Source organism: Equus przewalskii, chromosome 11, assembly GCF_037783145.1.
Source record: "Equus przewalskii isolate Varuska chromosome 11, EquPr2, whole genome shotgun sequence".
NCBI lineage: Eukaryota > Metazoa > Chordata > Mammalia > Perissodactyla > Equidae > Equus > Equus przewalskii.
Genome location: NC_091841.1, coordinates 28,530,671 through 28,549,118, shown reverse-complemented (window position 1 = coordinate 28,549,118; position 18,448 = coordinate 28,530,671). Strand labels below are relative to the sequence as shown.

The window sequence follows — 18,448 nt, the reverse complement described above, 5'->3', positions numbered from 1 at the left end:
CGTCCACACTGCCAGCACCCTTGCCCAGGCTCTCAGGCTCTGGCCTGGGTGACTCCTGCAGCCTCCAGCCCTCCCCGCCACCCCCAGCTCATCCAGGATCATCCAGACGTGGCCCTCTGTCGGGGCCACCTGCTGAAACCCTCTGTGGGTCCCCCTTGCACTTGGAATCAACCTAACTCCGTACCCACTCCGAGGTGGCCTGTCCCCTGCTTCCTCTCACTCTGGTTCACTCCCTCACAGCCACGTTGGTCTCTCTCCTGCCTACAGACATTTGCCCTCGTGTCTCATCTGCCTGGAACGGGCACTCTGCCTTCGCAGTTGCAGATAATCTGCTTCATCTTGTCCCCGGAACTCAGCTCCAATGCTGCTTTTGGCCCTGCCACAGCCTCTCTCTGCCCAGCGTCTTGTGACTGTGTGCATTGTCTGACCGCTTGTTTGGTGTCCCCAAACCCCCTCCCCCGGGACCAGCGCCCTCCTGCAGGGTCAGTTCACAGCCAGGGCCCCTGTGTAGCCGGGCTTTTAAGAGCTCAGCAAATATTTGTCGACAATTTGAATAGGATTTTCTGGGAGTCATGATCCAATATTCCCCAGGGGCGACAAAGCAGAGAGCTTTTGCTCCCTGTGGTAGGCTGAGAATGGTCCCCAAGGATCTGTCCACCCCCTGACCCTATGTGAATGAGACCTTACTTAGAAAAAGTGTCTCTGCCAGTGTGATTAAGTTAAGGACCTTGAGACGCGGGAATTATTCTTGATTATCTGGGGGGCCTCAAACCCAACCACAAGTGTGCTAATAAGAGAGACGCAGAAGGAGATGAGACACACCGAGAAGAATGGCACGTGAAGACGAGGCAGAGATGGGAGGCATGAGGCCACAAGCCAAGGAATGCTAGTGGCCCCCAAAACCAGAAGAGGTAAGGGTGGGTTCTGTCCTAGAATGTCTGGAGGCAGCGCAGCCCTGCCAGCACCTTGATTTTGGACTTCTGGCCTCCGGAGCTGTGAGAGCATGGATTTTTGTCTTCAGCCACGAAGTTTGTGGACATTTGCTCCCGCAGCCACAGGAAACTAATATAGTGGGTCTGCAAAGGCATCTTACCATTGTTTGATTTTTCTTTGTACCAATTGCTGTTGAGTTTGAGCATATTTTCCTTAGCTTATGGCCCATTCAGGCCTCTGGCTGGTTCTGTTTTGTTTTGTTTTAACAGCTTAATTGAGACACAATTTGCCCAACTGAAGTCGTCACCCGATGGTTTGGGGGCAGTGGGCCTCCTCAGCCACGCACCCACTGCCTGCTCTCAGACGGGTCCTGGCAGCCCTGAGGTTCCAGCTTGTGTGCCCTGTGCTCTGGCCCCCAGGTCCCCTCCTGGGGTCGTATCATCACTGACATCCTAAACTCCCAAAGTCTCAAAGGCTTGGGGGCCTGGGTTTGTGGCAGGCTGTGGCTCCCGCTGGGCTGGCTCCAATCACAGCCACGGGCATGCGGCTGGTTACCTGCTCCGCCTGGAAACGCTCTCCACGGCCCTCAGCAGTGAGTGTTCTTGGTCCCATTGGACAGGCTTGGGGCAGTGGGGGGAGAGGATCGGGGGGCCTGAGCTCATTCTTCTGCTTCTCAGAACCTAGCAGGTGCTCAAGAAACACTCGAGGATATATTTGGAGCCATCGTCTAGGAGCATTGATTTTGTTCCAGAAGCTGCGATCTGCCTTGTCTATACTTGCATCTTTCCATGTGAGCCTCTAAAGAACCATGACAAGTAAGTGCTACTGCCACCACAGAGAGGCTCAGAGAGGTTAACTAACTTTCCCAGCACCACAGAGTAAACAGGAGAAGACAGGAACAAAGGAATGAGGCACTGTCCTGCAGCCACAGATGCCCCGGGGGCCTGTCCAGGCTCTCTCGAGAGCTACTGCGGCCCCTTCTTCTGCCCAGAGGATGCCAGTGGGGCACATCAGGAGAATGGACATGGAGGAGCCACATGGCATGTGGGGGTGGAGGGCGGACGTGAGGAATTGGCGCAGGGATGTGGGTGGGCCATACAGCTCGGCTGGCTGAGGGCTTCCTGGAGGAGGCTGCATTTGCTGCCAGGGTTGTATTTTCATCCTGTAAGGCCCCTGGGGGATTTCTCTGCTTATCAGCCCCTCCCAGCACACCCGGAGTTACCAGACCTGTTCCCGGGCCCACTGTGCCAGGGCGTGTACAGCCAATCGCTGGCGGCAGGAGAGATGTAGATGTGTGACTCAGAAGGAGATCAGCCCAACCCGGTGTTTGTGAGGTCGCCCCAGGTGCTGTGCCTCTCCCAGGCTCAGGCACATGAAGTCCTGTGGGAGGCAGCCAGCCGCTCGCTCCCAGGGGGACTGACAGTCGGCAGAGGTCGGGGCGGGAGCTGGACTAGGACTATTATCAGCACATCTGAAGGCAGAATGTCGGTGAAAGGGGTCAAAGGCGCCGTGAAGCAGCCAAGGTTGGAGCCTGCACAGGGGTATATGGGGCCCAGGGGGCGAGGGCCAGGGGCAGAGGGGCCACAGGGCAAATGGCACTGGGCAGGGGCCAGCAGCACGGGGGCAGGGGGCGCAGGAGGGATATGGGGCCCCAGGGTTGGGGGGCCTGGCTCAGCGCAGGGAGGGGCATGCTGTCCTGCTCTGGCTGTGCCGTGTGGCCTCAGGTCAGTTATCCCATCTGAGCCTCATCCCCCACTCGACCCTCTACCCCTTGGCACCCAGGAGCACCCTCGGAGGACCCCTCTGTCCCCGGCCTTGTGCTGGCCCGGCTGTGCTGTGTGGGGACAGATCCTGTCTTCCCTTGAGCGGCTCCCAGCCTGGGAAGGAGGCAGGATGTGGACGAACAGGGCCAGCCAGGCAAGTGTCACCAGGGCTGTGATCAGGATCAGGGCTGAGGAGCCGGGAGGGCGAAGAAGCAGCTCCTTGGGAGGTCTGGCCGGAGCTCGGTCTTGGGTTTCAGGTTGTAAGAGAAACGCTCACTGTTCATTTCTGGTTCTGGAAGTATTGCATTCTCATTGTAGAAAATCTGGAAGCTACAGAAAGATGCTGAGAAGCTGATAAAAAGCGCAGGGCACACATTGGTGCATGGTGGTGGGAAGGGGCTGGAGGGCTACCCGGACTGGCATTGAACCCGCCATAGTGCAGCTGTGAGGGGGCAAGTCAAGTCAGGACACCTTACGGAGCCTCGGTTTCCTCATCCTTACAATGGGATAATACTAAGACCCTCAAGGCTTAAATGAAATGAAGCATGACAAACACTTAGCTCCGGGAGCCAGCTCTGCTGCCCCGCGCCAGCCTGAGTTCTGCGGTTTGCCCATTGCCCATGGAATAAACCCCAGCTCCCTGGGTGAAGATCCTGTCAGGCTGTTGACCTGCCCAGCTGCATCTTGTTTCTCCAAATCTCCCCCACAGGCCCTTTGCACATGCTGATCCTTCAGTCTAGGGCATCTGCCCTCCGAGAGCTCCTCCGTTTCCCATGGAAGTCAGAGGCTGCTCGTGGGGTCTCTAGCAACCTCCCTCAGAGCTTGTGGCACACCAATTCATGTTTATAATTATACTGTCTTTGATGTCATTGTTCTGTGTCTAGACTGAGCTCTGTGAGGGCTGGCCAGGTCTGTTGTGGTCACTTATGTAGCCCAGATCCAGCTTGGGCCTGCCTGGTAAGAAGCCTGGAGCCCCCATCAGCCCCCACTCAGCAAGCCCTGGGTCCCTGGTCCCCTGCAGTGGGGGACAGGTGAGGAAGTACCTTGGGCGGGAAGCAGGAGCCAGCTGTCCTGCTCTGGCCCCTCTGGCGGTGCAGCTGACCTCAGCCCCCACCTAGCCGTTCGCTCCTCATATTGCTGGCAACGATGGGGCTAGGCCTGGGCACTTGGCCATGGACAAGTGAAGCCTGAGACTGTCCCCAGGCACTCCAAGTGTGCACGGTGAGGACAGAGACAATGACAGCTGAGAAAGGCAGGGAACCCCTGTCCCGCTGCCTCAGCCAGGAAAGATGTAACTGAGCTGGGGCCGGGGTCCTGGGGTGGAAATCAGGACACCTGGGTGCCACAGCTCACCCCAGACTCCTCCACTCTGGGCCTTGATTCAGGGCTGAGGCACTGGGGAGGCATGGACGAAATTAGAGCAGGGCTGAGATGCCTAGGAGCTGCTGGAACCCCAGCCAGGGAAAGCTGGGGGCGGGAGGGTGATGCTGGCATTCCAGGCAGAGCTTTGGGGCAGCCCTGGGACCCAAAGGCCTGCAGGTACCCCAGGACGACTCTGGGACTGAGGGTGGGCAGTGACAGTGGCCAGAGTTGGGTCCAAAGCAGCCCCACCAGGCCCAGCTCCTCCAGGAAGCACCCAGGAGAAAATGGCCCCCAGGCCCTCTTGGGTCTGGGCCTGGGCCTGGCTCCACTCTGCCCCTCTGCAATCTGGGCAAGGGTCTCGGTGGGACTTCCCCCTTCCCCTGGGCCTGGCTGTGAGAGGGCCAGTCCCCTTCCAGCCCACAACAAGGGTTGGACACAGTAACAAGTCTTTCCTGATCACCCCCTGGAGGCAGTGTCCTCCAGACAGCCGGGACATAGCAGGGTCCCTGCCCCGATGACAGGGGATGAAGTGTGCTAGGAATGGTAGCCTCACTGTGTGGGAAGGGAGAGTGTGTCTGCAGGTGTTGTCTAGGAACGTGCCCAGCATCCCTGGCTCTCCACATTCCTCTCCCCGACCGCCCATAGTGCAGGGCAGGCCGCTCTCCTTGTCTTATTGTTGCTAAAGACAGCAACCACAGGGCCCACCGAGTGTCGAGGGTCGGATGGCCAGGCCTGGCTGGCTGTGCTGTGCACTCCCACGGGAATGCTGGCCCCACTTCCCAGATGAGGAGACTGAGGCTCAGAGAGGAGGAGGGGCCTGCCGAGGTCCTGGGAGTGGGAGGGGTGCTGATGGGGCCACTGGCCTGCAGGGTGCCCAGTGGGGATACAAGCCCCATCCCACTCCACAGCTGACGCCCCTCTAAGGTCTCAGGCAGGGCCCGTAAGATGCTGCTGAAGGCTGAAGACAGTCCACAACCACACGCACAGAGACAGACAGAGACACAGAGACACACAGAGACACAGAAACACACAGAGACACAGAGAGAGAGAGAGACAGAGACATGCACAGAGACACATAGAGAGACAGAGACACATACAGACACACAGAGACATGCAGAGACAGAGAGACAGAGACACACAGAGAGACAGAGACACACAAACTCTTTGCCCGAATTGCAGCCCTAGGTTGGGGTGCTCAGACCCCACTCTTGCTCTGGGTCTGGGCAGGCCCTCTTCCTGAGCACCCCCCGCTGGGCCCCTTCTCTCCACTCCATGCCCCCGCCCTCCTCAGGCCTCTGGGGCTCCGTTGGGCTGAAGATGGGCTCGGGTCCCAGTCGGCCCCAGCTCTGCCAGCCCGCCCCTCCACCTCCGCCTGCCCGTGGACCCCGGCCGCCCGAACGCCCCTTTCTGCTCCTTGCTTTGAGACTCTGTCCAGGCCCTCCTCCCCAGAGCAGACACTGAGCCCTTCTCGCGCTCCAAGGACCTGTGGCACACGCCAGCCTCATTTTCCCCGTCTGCCATCAGAAATGCTCTGTGGCCTCTGAGGTGAAGAACCCTCAGGGACCCTGGTTTAGGCCTAGCAGGGGCCCTGCCCACCATCTGACAAATCCTTGGTGAAGTGGGGCCAGGCATGAATTTGGGCAGGGTGCGTGTGCTGGAGGGGTGCGGGGTTATACCTGGGGTAAGTCCCTGTGGGGGTGTCTGTGAGCCCACGTAGGTGTAGGCAGGGCCTGGGGAGGGTGCCCGCGAAGATGGGGGAGCCCCGGCCCACACTGTCCCCTCCTGGCAGGATGGACCCCTTCAGGGACACACTGCAGAGGCTGCGGGAGTCCTTCAGCGCGGGGCGCACGCGGCCGGCTGAGTTCTGGGTCACCCAGCTCGAGGGCCTGGGACGCTTCCTGCGGGACAACCAGCAGCTTCTGCAGGAGGTGCTGGCTCGGGACCTGCGCAAGGTGAGCGAGCAGGGCAGGCGGGCAGGGGTGGGGGGAGATGGGCAGGGGGTGGGGGGAGGAAGGGCTGGCTGCGTCCTTAAGTCACTCCCGCTGATTTCACAGACCCTTCCCTGACGTTCTAACTCATCAAACCTGTCAGGCAGTTTCCACAGCTGTACTGATGGGGAAACTGTGGTGTGTGGGGATTAAGTCTCTTGCCCAACGTTCCACGGCCAGGAAGTGGCAGAGCCAGAATTGGAGCACAGATCATACGGCCAGGGCCTGTGACCTTAGCACTCACTGTGCAGTTCCCAGGGGACCGGCTATTCTGCCCCGGAGACTGTCTCCATATTGCCAGTGGGGACCACTGGGGACCCAGTCCCCTTGCAGTAGACCCCCTCCGGGACCTGCCCTGAGCCTGACCCCCGAATTCCACCCCCACCGAAGTCAGCCTTTGAGGCGGATATATCTGAGTTCCTCATGTGCCAGACGGAGGTCACACTAGCCCTCAAGAACCTGCACACCTGGATGAAGGACGAGCCAGCGACCAAGAACCTGGTGAGGCCGCCGGCCGAGGGAGGGGTGGTGGCAGTGCCCAGGGGCAGCTCCAGCCCAGGCCCCTTCGCCACCTCTGACCCGGGGTGAGTCACTAACTTTCTCGGGACCTCCATCTCCTGATGGGGACTGCCCTGTGGGGGTGGGCTGTGGAGTGGTCCTCCACAGGGTCCCACCATCCATCCTGCACCCCAGCTCATGCAGCTGAGCTCTACCTTCATCCGGAAGGAGCCCTTCGGCCTGGTGCTCATCATCACCCCCTGGAACTACCCCCGAACCTGACCCTGGTGCCCCTGGTGGGCGCCCTCGCAGCAGGTAAGGAGGGGACCCTGAGCCCCACGCCCTCCTGTCCCATAGCCCTTCCCAAAGGGGTCCCCCGCATTCTGTCCCTGTAGTGCCCCCAGCCTTGTGTGCCCTGCCTGTGACTCTGCTCTCTGAGTCCGGCCTCTGGGTCTCCCCCTTCTGCCTCCACAGGGAACTGTGTGGTGCTGAAGCCATCAGAAATAAGCACAAGCACAGAGAAGGTCCTGGCCGAGGTGCTGCCCCAGTACCTGGACCAGGTAAGGGCCACTCTGCCCCCTCAGTGCCCTGCGTGCCACACCTGTGCCCCTGCCGGCTGGGGAGGTCCAGTTGTCCCTGGGGCCTGTGGTGTCCCCTGAGCCACCCGTCCTCCCTTGCAGAGCTGCTTTGCTGTGATGCTGGGCGGGCCCGAGGAGACGGGGAAGCTGCTGGAGCACAAGTTTGATTACATTTTCTTCACGGGTGAGGGTGACCCCCGCAGAGTCCTGGGGAGAGGGGTGATGTTGGAGAGTAAGGTCAGGAGGGAGCAGCCAGTGGCCAGTGGCGGGGAGTGTCCCAGATGGCAATCAGTCCAGGCAGGTGGGCTGGGCCTCTGGGTCTTGGAGGCTTGGAGGAGTGGGATCCTGGGGTGGCAGGGCCAGGGGCAGATCCAGTGGGTGAGGCAGGATGGGCCAGAGGGGTGGTGCCTGGACCATCTGGCTGAGGCCAGTTGAGGATGGGAGTCAACTCCCATGTCCCCAGGGAGCCCTCGAGTGGGCAGGATCGTCATGACCGCAGCCGCCAAGCACCTGACACCGGTCACACTGGAGCTGGGGGGCAAGAACCCCTGCTACGTGGATGACAACTGCGACCCTGAGACCGTGGCCTTTTTCCGCTACTTGAACACGGGCCAGACCTGCGTGGCCCCCGACTACGTGCTGTGCAGCCCCGAGATGCAGGAGCGGCTGCTGCCCGCCCTGCAGAGCACCATAGCCCGCTTCTTCGGCGAAGACCCCCGGAGCTCCCCGAACCTGAGCCGCATCATCAACGACAAGCATTTCCAGAGGCTCCAGGGCCTGCTGGGCTGCGGCCGCGTGGCCATCGGGGGCCAGAGTGACCAGAGCGATCGCTACATCGGTGAGTTGCGTTCTTCCCGCCCCCCAGGCTAAGGCCCCCCCTCGCTGGAGGCACAGCCGGGCCCCGAGTCTGGGCCCAGCCCGAACCTTTGGGCCTCAGACTCCCACGGCCCCGCTGCCAGAGCCCCGCCTGGTCCCCGGCTTCGGTGCTGCGACACCGTGACGCTAGCAGTCCCCATGCCACGGTCTGCGTCCGTGACCCCATAATGCCACACTCTGGCCCCAGCTCTGATTCTCTAAGCTGGGACCCCAGCATTCCAGGGCCCCGAGTGAGTGCTCTGATTCCAAACTTCCGTCCTACGATCCGGGGCTCCCCGGGGCTGTGACCCCAGGTCCTCTGAGCCTGCGTGCTGAACTCCAGCACCTGCCCTGAGTGTCTGCTGTGCTGTGATTACAAAGCGGCCCCTTCTCCCAGGCCACATGGCACAGCCGGCGACGCTGCTGCTCTAACAGGTTGGGACCTCGGACTCCAGGGGTCTAAGATCCCGTCACCCCCCGACTGTAAGACCGAGGCTGAGGGGTTCTCTGGGCCCCGTAGGCCCTGGTCCCCTGGTCAGGCTGGGGAACCCCTCACGGTCACTTCTCAGGGGCTCTGGGGAGACTCCCCTCCCTAGAACCTCCCTGAGCCTGGAGCCCTGGGTCCCTGGGCGCTGCCGGAGGCCCCACCCCGGGGCTGAGCCGTCCCCTGTGCCTGGACAGCACCCACGGTGCTGGTGGACGTGCAGGAGACGGAGCCGGTGATGCAGGAGGAGATCTTCGGGCCCATCCTGCCCATCGTGAACGTGAGGAGCCTGGACGAGGCCATCAACTTCATCAACCGCCGGGAGAAGCCCCTGGTGTTGTACGCCTTCTCCAAGAGCAGTGAGGTGGGGGCTCAGGCAGGGCTGGGGCAACAGAGGGGCTGGAAGTGGGGCAGACCCGCTACCTCCCCTCTCACAGTCCACCCTGCGAGGGTTAGGGCAGCAGATGATGCTTCTAGTGTGACTATAATCCAGGACACCTGGATGTCGGCTCCCTGCTCAAGGGCACCTGGCAGAGAGGGTTCGGGGAGGGCCAAAAACCTGCCAAATGCGTGGCTCGCCAGCTGTCTGCCGTGGCTGGGACAGCCTCTGCCAGGACAAGAAGAACATTTTCCTATCTGGCTGCCCAGAGAGCCCCCTTTTCCTAAACTGTGCAAAGGTTCTGGATGGGCAAGCAGAGACCCCGGAGCGGGGATGGTGGCAGAGCCAAGCTGGGACCTGACAGGCCGAGCCAGGCTGCGCACAGTGGGGCCTGCGCTCTACTGCCACTTGCCACCCCCACTGCCATTTCTCACGGTCATGGGCTCCCCTCAATGTGGAAAGTACATGGCAGGGGGAGCCCTCTTCTCTGCTGACGACCCCCGATCTGGCCTCCTCCACTCCTCCCAGGTAGTGAACGAGATGCTGGATAGGACCAGCAGCGGCACTTTCGGAGGCAATGACGGCTTCACCTACTTGACTCTGCCATCCCTGCCACTTGGGGGCGTCGGTGAGTCCTGCCTTCCTCCACCCTCCAGCCCCCACCCCCAGGGAAGCCTGGGGTGACACCCGAGAACCAGGAGGCCCAGTTTTGCCTTCACTCACAGTCCAACCTTGATCCAGGTCCTGGGCCTCTCAAGGCCTCAGTTTCCCTATCTGCAAAGTGGCTCTTAGAATGGCCTGGCTTTCTCGGAACTCCTTGCCAGTGGTGGGCTCTGCCTGGGCAGTGGGCTGCTGCTGAGGCGGGGTGGGCTGCCCGGCCTCATACCTTCACTTCCGTGCCCATGCAGGCAACAGCGGGATGGGAAGATACCACGGCAAGTTCTCCTTCAACACCTTTTCCCACCACCGCGCCTGCCTGCTCTCCCCCCCAGGCCTGGAGAAGCTCAACGATATCCACTACCCGCCCTATCCTGACTGGAAACAGCAGCTAGTACGCTGGTCCTTGGGCCCCCAGAGCTGTACCCTGCTGTGAGCACTCTGCCCACCTCCAGTGCCCCACTCTCACCACCCCTCTGGCCTGCTGCTGCCAAGATGCCCAGTGGTCTCTGAAAGGTGGAGTCTCTTGTCCTGGACTGCAAAGATCCTGCTCCTGGGATCTTGGACCCCTGACTGGGCAGGACCTCTGGGCCATTGGGCCAGCGCCTTTCAAGGCCCAAGTCCCCTCTGCAGCCTTCTGACAGATTTGTCGACCCTCTGCTTGGATATGTCTGGTGACGGAGAACTCATCCCCTTGCAAGGTTGGGCAGCTCTTGTGTTTAGAAAGGACTCCCTTGTGTCAGATCCATAAATAGGCTCCCAAAATACAGAGCAATTTCAAACAGCTCCATTCACATCTGGTTTGGGCAACTGGGTTTGTCTGACCTGAAGTGATCTGATCTTGAACCCAGATGCGGCCAATTGGTAGTGGCTGCCTGACATGTATCACTGACAAAGCCTCTGACGCTGTGTGTGGAATCAATAGGAAGGTGTACAACAGTTGATCAGTGGTGCCTGCTATGGGCACAGGCCGGGGATGTCACATGCTGGCCACATCTGTCACCCCTGCCCTAGGCTATCGGAAGGAGGTCAGGGTCGGCAGAATCTAAATCTCATCATTTCATCTGACACACGGGGGAACCGAGGTCTGGAGATGGGACAGAGTTTATACAGGAAAGCAGGGTAGAGCTGAGAGATGGTGGGCTTTCCTGAGAGATGTGGAGTCGGGGATCAGGAAACAGCATATCTGGTCCATTGTGACCAGCCTCTTGTTCTTTCCCTAGTCCTCACCCTGGGAGCCCAGTTCCAATCTTGCTTCAATGGGCTCCTCACCCCTCAGAGCCATGGGAAAACTGGGCTAGTGGCCTGAGGCTGAGGGCAGAAGGGGAGGTATGATCCTTCTGCCCACCCTGGGAAGTGTTGGGGATGGTTGACTCCAAGATGGTACAGGATGGAGTCAAAGGAGGTGCTTGCCAGGGGTTTTTGATGAATGAAGGAAAGAATAAGGAAGTGAGAGGATAGATGGAAAGATGGATGGATGGATGGATGGATAGATGGATGGATAGACAGGTGAGTGGGTGGATGGATGGGAAGGTGAGTGGGTGGATGGACAGATGGATGGATGGATAGATAGGTGAGTGTGTGGATGGATGGGGAGATGAGTGGATGGATGGACAGATGGATGGATGGATAGATAGGTGAGTGGGTGGATGGATGGGAAGATGAGTGGATGGATGGACAGATGAATGGATGGATGGATAGGTGAGTGGGTGGATGGATGGAAAGATGAGTGGATGGATGGACAGATGAATGAATGGATGGATGGATAGGTGAGTGGGTGGATGGATGGAAAGATGAGTGGATGGATGGACAGATGAATGAATGGATGGATGGATAGGTGAGTGGGTGGATGGATGGAAAGATGAATGGATGGATGGATAAATGGATGGATGGATGGATGATACAGTGGGTGGGTAGAAGGGCAAGTGAGTGGTTGAGTGAATGGACGAGTAAGATGGATAGTTGGGTGAGTGGATGGGTGAATTGATAGATGGGTAAGTGGCCCAGGTAGAAGCTGAGTGACCAATGAGCCTGGGTCTAAGAGAGTCCCTCTCTCCCCACCCCTGCCCAGGGAAGTTGCTTCGTCAAAATAACCACTGGGCTGAAAAGAGAGAGCCAGGAGGTTTGAGAAGAATCAGAGGGTCTCCCAGCCGTGGTCTGGGCAGTGGGTCCAGCGAGTAAAAAACAAAAGATACAGTTCATTGAAGACGCAAGTGTTTCCCTGCCCAAACCACACCCAGTCTTGCTCCCTTTGCCTTCTTTGGCCATTAGTTGCTGTGGTTGAGATAGGGGACAAAACCTCCAGGAAAACGTGGCTCCGTGGGGCCACCAGGGCAGGAGAGCAGTCCCAGAATGACTTCATAACGGCATCTGCAGTCAAGATGGCTTTTTCCCCACTCTCCGTTGGGCCCATACACCTCGCCCCTTTCCTGCCCTGAGGCAGTTGGCGCAGGGGTCAAGGGCACAGGGTCTGGACTCAGGCAGACTTGGCTTTGAATCCTGGCTCTGTGATAGACAGGCTGTGTGATCCTGGGCATGTGTGAGCCATCTCTGAGCCTCAGCTATGGAGTAGAGCTGTCAGTAGTACCAGCTTCACGGGCATCTGGGGAGGATGAAAGGAGACTGTGCATGGTGAGCCCCCGCCCCGCACCCCTAAAATCTCTATAATGGGTGTTCTTAGTCCAGTTAACGGTAGAGAAACTGAGGCTCAGAGAGACCAAGTTTTTAAGTTTTGAAGCTTCTGAGGCTTGGTTGCATTCACACCCGGTCTGTCCACTGCAAAGCCCACAGGCGGAGCAGACGTCTTGTCCTTGGGGCCCAGAGAGGGTAGAAAACTTCCTAGGGTCACCCAGAGAAAGCTGGGGCCCTGTCTCCTGGAGTCCAGCCATGAGCTGGGCTCTGCACCGGCGTGCCCAGCATCCTGCTCCTTGAGATGGCAGCCTCTCACCTGATTGGTGGAGCAGAGTCACGTGACTGCATCCTAGCTGCAAGGGAGACTGGGAAGCAGGTTCTTCCTTCTACCCCAGGGAGGCTGCTCAAGAGAGGCCACGGAGTCACAAGTGTCCCCTATTCACTCCATCCTTCGCAGTCCCAGCCTTTCGCTCTTGCGGTCGTGGCTGACGGGGCCCAGTCCTGGAGGCAGTGTCCTCTGGACACGGAACAAACTGTCCTGCTTTTTACGACCCAGCAATACAGAGGTTCCGACAGCCTTGAACCCTCTGCCTTTGCTCAGGCTGTTCTCCCCTCCCAGGACGCCCTCCCTTCCCGCTCCAACCCAGCCCCAGCCCCACGCAGGCACTGCCTCCCCCAGGAATCCATCCGCAGTTCCAGACACGTCTCCGTGGCCCTCATCCGGCTCGATAGCACGCTACGCTTACCCACCATGGTCCCACCACCTAGGAAGCTTGGGTTCACGTGCCCCCACTGCCACAGCGTCCCTGGGGACCTGTGGGCAAGTCCCTTAGCTTGTCCGAATCCCCATTTCTTATCGTGTAGAATGGGGCTCCCCCCCGCCTCTTAGAGTTGGTGTGTGGGTTAAGTGGGATCACACGTGTCTGGGACCCAGGGGTCCCCACTCCAGGATGCAATGGAGTCCAGACTCTTATGTACGTCGAGCCAGTGTCGGGCACAGAGGCCCTGCCGCAGGGGCCCCCCCCCAGCCACACACCTCCCAGAGCTTCTCAGGGCTCCGTCATGGCCTCGAGGTCTGTGACAGCAGCCTCTCCTTGTCCAGCAGTCACCACATCCTGCTGCCCCAAGGCTTGGGGGCAGCCCCAGGGTCCCTCAGGGCTCAGCTTCAGCCATAGGTGTGGGTTCCACTGTGGAACCAGCCACAGTCCAGAGTGGGCCATTAAGAAAAAGGACACTATGGGAAAGTCCTCCTCACCTCCCCACCCCAGGACACCAGGGCTGTAGGAAGAAGTGGGCAGGGTGGTCCTAAGGGGGACGGAGGAACAGGCTGCGATGAGGGTGCTGTGAAAGGCCAGCAGAGGGGGCGGGTGAGCAGAGGCCAAAGCGGGCTCAGAGCCTGGGCAGGATGGTGGACGCTCAGGCAGGGCGCTCCAAAGCGGCTGGACGGTGGCCTTCAGGCGTGGCTCCCAGGTCACGTGACTCTCCTGGGCCAAGTCTTACAGTGTTGTGGGTCAGTTCAGGTTCTGACCCTTCTCTGGGCCTGTTTCCCCACCCGCAGTGAGGAATTTGGACCCACGGTGCCTCCGCCCCCATCATGCCAGGGTCTGCTGTGCGTGTGCCTGTTTCCCAAGCTTGTGCTGGAAACTTTGCTCCTTCATTCCTCACAGCTGCCGGGCTGGGAGAGAGCCTCGCTCTCATTTCACAGGCAGCAGCCAAGGCTCAGAGAGGCCACTGACTCTCCCCAGGTCACACAGCCTGTCAGGGATAAGTCAGAGTCAAGGGCTCTGAGGCAGTACACATATCGGTACACACAACACAGACGTGAATACACAGATCCTCAGACACGGAGATGCTGGCGTGTACACACATACATGCACACACACACACGCACTCTGTCAGGCCTGGGGGCTGCTGTTTCTGGGAGCTCTTGCCCCAGCTCCATTCTATAAACACCCTCTGAAACAGGGTCGCTGGACCCCAGCTAAGGGAAGTGAAGCTTTCCAGGACCCCCAGCTGCTGTCCTCTCCAGAGCTGGGGGCCTAGCACCCCCTGGCAGGCAGCACCCTGGCCCCCAGGAACCCCCAAAATAGCCAGGACTGCCAAGCAAGGACTTCCTTCCTTTCCAAGAGGCCCAGCACCGAGTCAGCAGAAAGCCAGCCCCCCGGGGTGGGCCCCTGGAACAAAGACCACAGCTTCTGACTTGGAAAGCAGGGCCATGAGACCCCCGCCCCGTGCAGGGCAGGGAGCAGGGACTGGGAGGGGGGCAGACACAGGCTCACCCACTGACTCGCTCCACCACCACCGCCAAGTCCTTCCACCTCGAGCCCAGGAGTGAGTGAGGGCTGCCCAGCCTCTGCGGCTTCCAAGGCCCTCCTTTTGCTGAGGCTCCAGATCCCGGGAGGGGGTGGCCTCTGGAGGGAGCTGTTAGGGAGCCGCAGCCCCTCGGTGACCCAGGCTCACCACCCCCACCCCCCACCCTCTTAAGGTGCCAGCTGCCCTGATGGGAACCACAATCCCACAGTCAACGGGGGGAGCACAGGAGAGCGGAGGGGGCCCAGCCTTCCTCGTGAGTTGTGAGTGATCTGAGCAGTTGCAAAGAGGGCTGGCCTGGGGGGGCCCAGCCACCGGAGCCCTGAGCTGGTGGGCCTGGTTCTGGAGCAGGGCTGGACCAGCCTGGGAGGCCCAAGTCTGGTGGTGAGGAAGGCCTGGGACCAGATGCCTGGAGGAAGCCCAACCTCAGGGCCCCAGGGCCTGGCGTACAGTAGGCACTGGGTGACCGGACTGGACAGTTCACTGCCCGGCTCTGCCTCTCTCCTCAGGGACCTCTGGACCATCCTCAGCTCGCCCCCAAGAGCTGAGCTGGGGGAGGGACAGGCTCCCGGGCCGGGTGCAGGGGGCTTCGCCTCCATCCTTCCCCCTTGAGGGCAGCAGGGAGAGGATGGGCCCAGACTGGATGCCCCTGGGTTCCAACTCCAGCCCCACCTCTAGTGTCCTGTGTGCCCCTGGGCGTTCTGCCTGAGCCTCAGTTTCCACCTCCCATAAAATGGGTCTGAGGGTCATTTCCAAAACAGAGCAGCTGAGGCATCTGTGTTACACCTGTCCCTGGAAACGACTCATAATACTGGATGAAATCGTTTGAAATTTTGTTTAAAGCATCAAAGAGCCATAACGCTGGGATGCCACAGATCATAGCCCTTCATGGTCAGGGTGGCCTGGGAGTGACCCTGGCCCCCTGGGGGCTGCAAGGACAGAAGCACGTTGCTGAGGGGGTGGGGAGAGGGGGACACCTCATCTGGATGGCCACCAAGGCTGATGCCTCAATAAGTAACTTGCAGGGTCCTGGCGGGGGCGGGTGGGGGGTGGCCCACGGCTCAGTCAGCGGCATGAGGCTGGATTCCAGGCCCGCCCCTTTGGCAGGACATCCGTGCAGTCAACAGCCTGTACCTGGCTGCCCTCTGGGGCTCTCTCTGGGGGGTTTGTCTTCATCCCAAGCCTTCAAGGGTCCCTGGAGGTAATTTTCCAAGGCTAAGTGCAGCTCTCCAGTGGGAGCCCTACCTGGCCCCGGGGGGTGGAGCTGTCCCTTCCCCAAAGAGGGACAGAGGGTAAGGATAGGAGTCTGGCTGCAGGACCTGAACTCGACATGGCAGCGGCCAGTAACAGTGCGGGGTGGAGCTGGGCAGGGAGACCCCAGTGCCCCTGACCTCTGGGTTGCCCTCAGCCACACGCCTGGCCCCCTGCTCTCCGCCAGCGTGGCACAGACACTTCCTGCCTGGGGACCTCCAGGCATGTAAATACCCCCGGCCTAAGAGCTGCTCACCCCAGCCCTGGAGGCCCAGGAAGCCCTGATCTGCATCTGCAGGTCTTCAACCCCCGCCCCCCTCCAGGCCCCTGCACCAGCTCCGAGGAACATGTGGCCCCTCAGCCTGGCCCTGAAGTCCTCACCTCAGACGCCCCCTCTGGCCACCAGTAGTGCATACCCCTCTGCCTAGGATACTCATTCCTCCCTTTTCAGTTGGGAGAAATCCAGATTGATATCACCTCCTCCAGGAAGCCCATCCTGACTCCAGCTGGTCAGGGCCTCCTCTGGGTTCCTCAGACTCCGGGCTTGCCTCAGATCAGCCCCACAGGCTGTGTTTACTTGTCTTGTGCCCCAACCACTGTTCACACTTTTCTTCAGTTGATCTTTGATGAGCCCCTTCTCTGAGCCAGGCTCTGGCCAGCTCACGTGAGAGAATGGGAAATAGGACCGAGGCGTTGTCCTCAGCTTACTGGGGGAGACAGAGGAAGAACCCAGCAACCACAACCCAGGAGGTTAAATGCAGGGGTGGGGGTGACACAAAGCATCTCACCTGGCCAAGGGCAGTCAGGGAGGGCTTCCTGGAGGAGGCAGTGTCTCAATCAAGTGGAGAAGGAGTTAACCAGGTGAAGAGAGGAAAGGAGTTTCCCGGGAAAGGCCCAGCAGGTGCAAAGGCCTGGAGGTGAGACCAGCACGATGCTTGGAAGTGTGGCTGGAGTGAAAGCTGATGCGGCGGCAGGCAAGGCCAGGTGGAGGGTTCGGACTTTACGGGGGCAGTGAGGAGCCAGCGAGGGTCCTGAGCAGGGCCAGCCACAGCAGCCCTAAGGAAGAGCCGGCGAGCTGCTCTGACTCTCCTGCAGCGTCTCAGGGGCGCTCTCCCATTAAACGGCTGATCCCTGACCGAGACCTTCGGGGCCTGATACTCCATTCCTGCCCCTGCAGAGGTTCCGGCCCTGGCCAGTGCTGCCCTTCTGCCCTACCCAGCCCCTCCCCCCAGGCCGGGCAGCTCCTGAGGCCTCAGCTCCTGTCCCTTGTCTCAAGGTCACACCCACTGACTTGTCTTGGGGGTCCCACTGTCTGACTCTGACCGTGACCCTTGGCCCGGGTTCTTCACCTTGACCCCCTGCCCCCTTCCTGCTTGCCCCAGCTTCAGGACTCTATCTCCACGGCCCCTGCTCGGCGTCCCAGCCCGGAGCTGCAGCAGCCTCAGCTCCTGCCCCACAGAGCAGGGAAAAGGTTCGCCCTCCAGCCCACAGACACAGCGGGACCAGAGTCTGCACTGTGGGCGGGGAGGGAGGGGACGGCCACAGGGCCTCCAGGAAGGGGCTTCAGCAAGCCCACTGGGCACCTGTGTGGACAGAGAGGTGGGGGCAGAGACTTCTAAGACGATATGAGGCCCAAGGCAGGGACAAGGTGCTGAGAGCAGGGGTGGGAGTGTCAGGTGGGCTTCCCGGAGGAGGTGGTTGCCAAGCTGGGCCTTGGAAGAATGTGAAGGGTTCAGACAGAGAGAGAAGGTGGGGAAGGAATTCCAGGCAGCCCGAGCTGCCCTGCCGTGTCTTCCAGAACAGCTGTCCAGGAAGAAGAGTCACAACGGAACTCAGGAACTCAGCAACTCAGTGGCCAAGAATGGAACAGGTGGGCCGCCACCTGGGGGGAAGGGGGCGGGGCTGGGTGATGGGCGGGGCCTGGGGTCTGGAGCACCTCCATCTGGGGCACCTGCCTGACCCTTGTTCTCCGGATCCCCAGCCCTGGAGCTGGGTCCCCAGCCTCAGGGCGTGCCACCGGCCGAGGATGAGAGCCCTAGTGGCTGCAGCTCTGGACGTCACTGAGCTCTCCAGCCAGGGCAGCACCCCCCCGGGGGACTTGCCGGTGGTGGGGTGGGGAGGGAAGCGAGGCCCAAAGAGGAGAGGCCGGGCTCACACAGCCAGTCTCCCACACAGGCACGCCCTTTCCTGCCTTCCAGATGGAAACCTACAGACTCCTGAGTTCCGTGGACTTCCCCCGCCCGGGGGCCGGGGACCTGGCAGGCACCGTGCATCCTCAGCTGCAGGTGTGGCAGGGGGAGGGGACTCCTGGGTCACAGCCTTGGAGGTGTCAGGGGAAACTGAGGCCCAAAGGGAGGGACCACAGGTGCCTCCCACAAGATCACCAGCACCTTAGAAACAGAAGCAGGAGGACAGGAGCCCAGGCTCCCTCCTGCCTCCCCGGGAACCTCACGCTCAGGCCTGGAACTCGGGGCCACAGTGATCGTCACAGCACCCATGGAAGGCACAAGGGGACTCCTCAACAGTCTGGACACGGCTCTCCTGGCCACAGAAGGCAGAGGGAGGGCGGGGGTGTGGGGCAGGCAAGCCCCAGTTCCTCTGCTTGGAGGCGCAAATACAGAGCCCTCTCTTTATTTTCCGGTTAATTTCCGATTAACTCCTTGAGCAACCCTCTGCACGTTAGTTAGCAGAGAGTCCAGCGTCTCCTTCTCCAGGCCTCCCCTTCCTGAATGTTCCCGGAATCGCGCGGTCCTGCTTCT

At 60.4% G+C, this 18,448-nt stretch overlaps 1 protein-coding gene across 1 annotated transcript; it reads left to right on the top strand.

Moving 5' to 3' along the window:
- Window positions 1–2,104: 2,104 nt before the first annotated feature.
- LOC103544300 (aldehyde dehydrogenase family 3 member B2-like) lies at window positions 2,105–10,281 on the top strand. Its single transcript, XM_070565636.1, is given in 12 exon segments — window positions 2,105–2,456; window positions 2,716–2,850; window positions 5,848–6,010; window positions 6,437–6,547; window positions 6,740–6,815; window positions 6,818–6,859; window positions 7,019–7,104; window positions 7,225–7,306; window positions 7,586–7,960; window positions 8,659–8,825; window positions 9,369–9,468; window positions 9,749–10,281. Coding segments are annotated over 12 exon segments (1,755 nt in total). The 5' UTR covers window positions 2,105–2,223; the 3' UTR covers window positions 9,934–10,281.
- The last annotated feature ends 8,167 nt before the right edge of the window (window positions 10,282–18,448 follow it).